Below are 7,110 nucleotides of genomic sequence, written 5' to 3'. Positions count from 1 at the left end.
AAGCCAAACACTTTCCTTTCTGCCATGTCATCCCAGCTGTAAATGGTTCCACAACAAACAGAATCACTTCCTTGGACACAGAGCCTAACTACACCTACAGCTTCAGGGGTTTGCCTTAATTTAAAACTACTTTTAAAAGGAAAATTTCACAGTTCAAATTTTCCTCAAGAAAACAGGTAAGGAAAAGAAAAAGCTTCTTCACATGCAAACAATGTGATTTTTCTACTGTTTCCTAGGTATCAGACAGGTTTTCCTACAAGGAATAAGGAGCTGACTCCATAGAAAAAGACAAGGTTACAACAATTACCTAATATTAAAATATGCTGATGGATTTAGTTACCCTACTGTAAAATTTATGCAGTCTTTGCCTCCTGCAAACCAAGTGGTGTCTGTTCGCCAATACCAGGGGCCAAGTGAATCCCCCCCAAAAAGCTGATTTAAACTGGGGTTTTTATTGCCAGCGATTTCTAAAGTTTATTTCACAACCAGCTTCTTTTTCTTTTTTTCCACTCCAACCAACAATTCTCTTCCACAGAGACTGTGAGTTTCAACACCACCATACAGTCAACATTTACACCACGCACAACTGCAATCGAAGTCAGGCTGCACTAAGGAGGCAACAGCATCACTGATAAATTAAACTTGCTGGTGGCATTTTGCATTGAGAGAAGCCCTTGCAACACAGAGACAGTTGTAAACTCCGTTCAGCAACTCTGACGTGTCTTGCGGGCCAAGAGGCAGGAAATGGGAGAGAGGGGAAGAATGTGGATAGCCAAACACCTCAACAGAGTTCCAACACAATACTGAATTCCAGAGTTAGCAAAAACCTGGATATGTAAGGAAAGGGTGAAGTCAGGGTCATGCTTAAAATGGTCTCAAGTCAAATGTACTCTATGAGACAGTAACACCTGCACAGGTCACTGGGTCCAGGTTCTGCCCTCCAGGGTTCAATAGGTGCTGGCTGAAGGTGTGGTCAGGCGCTTCCCAATGTAGATGCTGAAACACAAAGTACAGGCAGATTGTATTCCATGCAAGTATTCCCTGTTTCCCAGCAGCCCTCACACTAATGACTCTCTCAAACAACTCTGAGGAGATTCTTCCAAGGAGTTCACTTCACTTCTACAAACTTCACAGAACCACCGCAGAGTTCAGGGGATGGAATGGACCTTACAGATCACCCAGTCCAAGCCCTGCCCTGGGCTGGGACACCTCCTCACTGGAGCAGGGTGCTCAAGGCTTTGAGATGGGCCTGAAAGGACCAGTGCTGTCAACACTCAGAGTGAGTTTCCTCCAGTCTCAGGCCCATCTGAAAACCCCAACCCAAAAGCTCTTGTGTTGTGAGTACCTCACACAGCAACACTCCCAGAGACGAGTGCAGAGCTAAGGACAAACGTATTTTGAGTGCACATCTCTGCCCCATCCCAGGAAAAGGTAAGGCAAGACAAACAGAGCATAGTGTGGGATTACAGAGGCACAGCTGATCTCGAAGGACACACCCAGTAAATACCTCAGGGATCTTTCTCTGAGGACTCAAACCTTGACTCCAGGCACACCCCAGAGCACAGCCTTACGCTGGGAATCAGAGTGTTACACACAACTTCAGCAGCACTGTTTGGACCACGTGGGTTTGGAATGGTCAGTGAGGTTATTTCTCACCTATTCTACTTCTTTTTTCCCTCCATTACAACCTGAAGTGTTTAAGTAGAAGACACAGATAACAAATGACATGTTACAACTGCAAAAGTTATTTGCAAACTCACATTTTCAATGTAAGAAACTTGATCTGTTCTAGAACTAAAACATATTGATTGCTGCCAAGTTTTAATTGCTGCCAAGTTTTCCACCAGTGCACCAAGTTTGCCTCGAGTGAGGTGCAACAACACTCTAGTCATTGTGGGTAAAGCCTTTTCCAACAGGCACCTGACACACAAGCAAAGTGGAAAAGCAAAAGTTGAAGTGAGAATTAGGTTAATACTTACCCTAGTCCCAAAGCCAAAACATGAGATATGAACAGAGATGGAATGAAAACCTTAAGAAATTCTGCAGAGAAAATGCCACCTTTTTTCATGGCTCCACTTTTTCTCATACTTAAAGACACTGAACGTTTGGGATGTCTGAAATGGAATTCCCTGAAAGAAGAGGGAGAGGGGGGGGAAAAATTCAACAAGATCTTTTTGTTCCTTTCCTGGCTGTTTTTCTTTGTACACAAATGCACAGATCTCTGTAGGAACATTTTTTTTTAACAGTACAAAGAGCTAGAGATCAAAGCATGAGATCCCTTACACAGAGGCAAGGAATCACAGAGAGTAATAGGAGGTATTGTGGAGAGACCACTTACACAGACAGTATAGAGACAAAGGGAGCAGGAGCTGAAGAGAGAGGTAGGTCCGAGAGAGGGAATTTCAGGATGTGATTTGTTAGCAAGAGCCTCACTTTTTGTTCCAAACAGAGATACACAAGTCTGCCAGATTTAGACAGCATCCTCTGCTTTAACAAAAATGCTTTGGATCTCAAGGTTTTCCCCTTCCGTGGATGAACATTACATATTTTACATAGAGAGAAAAAAAGGGACAGAGAATTTAGGAGATTTGCCCAACACTATTCCATTCCACCAGCCAAGACTAAAGCCCATGGATCCCAGCTCCAAGTACCCAGCTCTCCCAATAATCACAGTTTTGCTAAAAGCCTTGTAAGCAGCTTGTTGTAGATTTATATTACTTTCAAATAACTCTGTGGCTATTGAGATTTTCATACTTGTTGTTCTGACTTCTTGCAGCCTCCCCAAAGACAAATCAACCTGTCCCTACGGTGATCTCATTTGGAAAGCAGAGTCATTCCAGAAAATTGTGACTTTTGATTCTCCTCTCCTTCATGTAACAGAGCACTGATTAAAAGCAGAGTTGGACTCACTTGGGAGGAATGTTTTCAGGCCTACTTGACCAGTCTGACACCCAGTCTGCACTTTTCTTCAAGACTTCCAATTCTTTCTCTCCTTCTACTGCTTCCTCTTCGGACTGAAAACACACAAGGGACAAGGCTGTAACACTCAGCTCCTCCTCAGGGTGTGAAATTGAAGTGACAACAACAGTGGGAAAACGATAAGCACCAAATGGTGACACCTGATAAACCAGTAAGTGTTCTTAGACTGCTGACTACTGAAAAGAGATTTCAGTTGGCTAACACAAGTCACTGCAGCACAAGTTTTTGTGGCCAGGATTTCCACATCACTGTAAGCTGTTTGTTTCTTTTTTAAACCAACAAAAGGATTATTTTAATCCTAACTGTAATAAACCAGACCTATGCACAAATATTAATAAATGGCAAAAACATCAAGTTAGATTTGATTTAAAGGCCACAGAACGTGGCCAAAGACAAAGAAAGGGTTTCAAAACCAGTACCTTTACTTTAAAAAAGGGGGTTATTAATCATTTAGAATGCACATTAATTGCAACTAGCAGTTTCTACTGGGTGAATCCCAGATGCAGCAGGGAAAGGCAAACACTCACTCTAACTGTCTTGTCCCAAAGCTTTAAAATTACATCATTAGACTCAAATGTTATCATACAGGAACAAATAAATTAGACTAGAGGATTCCACTGACTTTGGTACAAACTCCTCCTCAGCACGAAAACAATTTCCTGAGTGAAAGAAGATAAACCACTTACAACACGAAGTGGAACCACACCAAACCCAGAAGTAAGCACAGAGGACAGTCCCAAGTGAGATGGCAGAGCTCACCAACACCTTCACTCCCATGGCTCTGGCTCTCAGGGCAGAGCTGCCACAGTCCCACTGCTCGGGCAGGTCTTTGACAGAATGAAATGCAAGGTTTCATTCTTCCAGGAATGCTTTTGGGTTATACTGCTGAAGACAGCAAATTCTATTAAGTGATCAAACTAGGAGTTCAGCCTTAGTCTCAATTTGTATTATGGAGATTACTCACTCTCACGTGAGTGACTGTGCAGCAGTCACTGAACACCCTCAAGTCTCGTGCAGAAGCATAAACATTGCCAAAGCAGGTCTGACACCCAGAGCAAGCAGCTGACAGCAACAGGACTGCTGAGGAACGGGCCTTGCTCAGCCTCATTTTTCCCCTCACTCCCAGGCTATCAATCTCCAAGTCAAACCTCAATTCATACAGAATATAACTCTTGGCATCACAAAGGCCTTGTTCTACCCCTCAGCTCTACATACAACAGCCACAGCTCCAAAATATATAGTCAAAAGTGAACATACTTTAAAGGTTAACAAAGGAAGTACCTGAGAACTACTGTCTTTACTTGTGTGCATTTCCACATCAAAAGTGATATGTCCATCTTCTGGAGGTGAAGGGCTGAAGAAAAATTGATTTTGTCATGTCATTTTGTCACTTAATCAATCATCAGTGTAAATAAATCTCAGCTGAATCATTTCCACATGCATTTCTGCACACTATTCAGATGAGTTGCAGACTACACCACCCTTCAGATCCCAAACACTGGGATTACAAAATCCTCCCAAATGCCAAATCCTCAAGGATTTATAATCCTTTCTCCACAAGTTTGACTCCACTGAGGCAGAGAAAACACTGCCCAAAATTTCAACTGCTCCAGAAAAGATGCAAATCCCTTTGCTCTTTTAGAGAACACTTCCAGTACTGTGAATTATACCTCTTTTTTGGGGGTGGAAGCATCCCACAGTTATCATGAGCCAGAGACTACTCCAAATCCTGGGGCACAACAAACTTCAACCCCAGATGAAGTTTTCCCTCCCCAGTAACACCTACGACATCGCACGCAGAGCAGCAAACACTCCTTTACCTGTCACAGTGGGAACTACCTCTCGAGCTGCTCTGTCCTGACTCGTGCTGGGCGTCCAGGAGGATCTTCTCCATGTCCCCGTTGTGGATGGAGGAGGAGGAAGGGACGTGCTCCAGGCCCCCGTTCTTCCCACCGCCGCTGTCGGTGCCAGTGCCGTTTCCATTCATCTGCAGCTCCACCCAGGAACCTGTGGGACAGCCACACTCAGCCCCCCTGGCCCCGGGGCTGCCCCAGCTATCAGCCCCACGCAGAGGGACACAGAGGTGCTGGGCTCAGATAACGGGCACTGCCCCCAGACAGCTCATAAACATGTGCCAGAGACAACAGGGACGTGCTGCTGCGTTCAGCAACAACACCCTGCAAAGCTGTTCAGCTCCACCTGCCTCCAGAGCTGCCCAACACCACGGCCCTGCTCCCCTCAGCTATTAATACTTTAATAGGCCACGTTTCCTCTGCAGCTTGAAGCTTCAATTATCCATGTATCACTCCATTACAGCAGTCACTGCTTCCCTGTTCTACATTCCTCTCTCAAACCAATCTCTCATCCATGGCCCTACTATAAACCTCCCCCACGTGCAGGGTTATATTCTCCTGCCCTGCTAAGGAGCCAAAACAAAGAACTGAGTAGCATGAGAAATCTGGAGAGAAATCCATGAGAAATCCAGAGCTCCTACGTGCCACAGCAGTTAAAAATTTCAAAGCCATCACTTCAGTCTCTTCCCCCTGCCCCTTCCTTTTGATTTTCCTTAGCCAGGGAAAGCTGTATGACCTAAATGCTCAGATTTACTGGTGTTCTCTCCTCTTTTTCTGTAGTGGTACCTGTGGGACATCCATGTGTGCACTGGGATGGGACAAAGATCATGAAGAAGAGCAGCTGATAAAAAGTTCATCTGCTCTGCAGTTTAGGCTGAGGATTTTTGAATGTCTTCACTTGCCTTCTAGGTGCAGATTAACTCAGTACAAGACTCCATGTACTGATGTGTTCATTAGAGACATGTTGGAAACCAACAGGCTTTAGAAATATTAATTCATAAACATATTTAGTGCCCTGAGGAGTAAAAACAGACCAGACTCTACTGCTCTTTATGTTCCAGTATATCCAACTGCAATTCCCACCTTCTCTTTGAGAACCACTTGGCCATACAGACAACTTACTAGCCATGAGACAGAGGCAAAGATCTGTTTTCAATGGAACTTTATTTCCCTTATCAGTCACATAATGATGCAAATTATGTCATCACAACTCCCCTGTAGTTTAATTTAAGCCACCTGAAGGCAGGAGCTTCAGGGGGTTTTGTGCCTGGTTCACATTTTAAAGTTTGGAAATCTTCACCACTGAGGCGAAAATCTTCATGGAAGAAATGCCTAAAGACACAAATAGACCTAAACTCCTTTTTAAACATTATTTGCACAGGTTCTAAATTTTAAGACTGACTTTTCACTTCTGAAATGCACCTCAGAGTGCCTACACTTACTTTTTTGAGCTCAGTTTTGTCTCTGGGCTCTCTAGCAGTGACACAAGAAGGGATGTTAGTCATAATGAGCCTATTTCCAACTCGATCTGGTGAAGCTGGAACAGAGTTTATCCTTCGTCCCAATTATCCATGGTGCCATTACACTGATGACCACGGAAGCATCACGCTCTCAGGAGTCCTGGTGGTTCACAGCCAGTTTCCCCAGGCTGTGCTCACAAACAAGGAATTTGGGGTGTGCACAGTCACAGGATGTACACTGGGCCACTCAGGCCACCCAGTGTTAACTGGGACGAGGCAGCTCTGCCCAGTCAGCATCAGACACAGACTGTTGTTCCACACTCCTGACCACTGCTGGGGTCTGTGCTTCCAAACAAAAAGCTCACACCCTAAGAGCTACACGGGGAAGGCTGATTTGCCTTGCAGCAACACCTCCACTGCACAAGGCCACGCCTGCCCGGCAGCAGGAAAAACAAAGTTCTGTGTTCCCCAAGCAGCATTTAGGGGCAGAGAGCACCCACGGGGAGAAGTGAGATGCTGTGGGGCTGCAGAGTGAGTAAAACACCAGCAGTGAGGGACACAGGGTGTGAAGGAGCAGAGGGCACAGCACCCAAGGGGACTGAGGTGGCTGCTATGGGGCACAGCTCTGACCCACCTCCCCCTCCTTCAGACCAGGCACAAAGAAACCCTGAGGAGCCTGCTGCTCATCTCACAGCGAGGGCAGCCCAGCCAGGCTGACATGAGGAGCAGCACGTCCTCCCGCTGACCTCACTGCCAGTGACTCAAACACATCCAAGGAAGCCTAATCTGACATCAGGCTAAACACACTCCATACTCCC

At 45.3% G+C, this 7,110-nt stretch overlaps 1 protein-coding gene across 1 annotated transcript; it reads right to left on the bottom strand.

Annotated features, from left to right (window-relative positions):
* Positions 1 to 430: 430 nt before the first annotated feature.
* On the bottom strand, positions 431 to 4,987 carry BNIP3L (BCL2/adenovirus E1B 19kDa interacting protein 3-like). The gene is made up of 5 exons (XM_009069715.1): positions 4,800 to 4,987; positions 4,261 to 4,333; positions 2,911 to 3,014; positions 1,980 to 2,129; positions 431 to 996 (listed from the first exon to the last, which is right to left on the bottom strand). The coding sequence occupies exons 1-5, from the start codon at positions 4,964 to 4,966 to the stop codon at positions 948 to 950; spliced, it is 543 nt and encodes a 180-aa protein (XP_009067963.1). The 5' UTR covers positions 4,967 to 4,987; the 3' UTR covers positions 431 to 947.
* Positions 4,988 to 7,110: the final 2,123 nt, after the last annotated feature.

This window comes from Acanthisitta chloris, unplaced genomic scaffold, assembly GCF_000695815.1.
Source record: "Acanthisitta chloris isolate BGI_N310 unplaced genomic scaffold, ASM69581v1 scaffold20962, whole genome shotgun sequence".
NCBI lineage: Eukaryota > Metazoa > Chordata > Aves > Passeriformes > Acanthisittidae > Acanthisitta > Acanthisitta chloris.
The sequence above is the reverse complement of the archived record's forward strand: the minus strand, read 5'-3'. Positions and strand labels throughout refer to the sequence as shown.

What these genes read in the sequence shown, in the direction of transcription:
- BNIP3L (XM_009069715.1), bottom strand. Translation starts at nt 4,966, where the DNA reads ATGAATGGAAACGGCACTGGCACCGACAGCGGCGGTGGGAAGAACGGG. An exon ending in GGTAGTTCCCACTGTGACAG is followed by an intron (nt 4,334 to 4,799) that starts GTAAAGGAGTGT and finishes ATTTTTCTTCAG; the next exon opens with CCCTTCACCTCCAGAAGATG. An exon ending in CCTGAAAACATTCCTCCCAA is followed by an intron (nt 2,130 to 2,910) that starts GTGAGTCCAACT and finishes CTCTTCTTTCAG; the next exon opens with GGAATTCCATTTCAGACATC.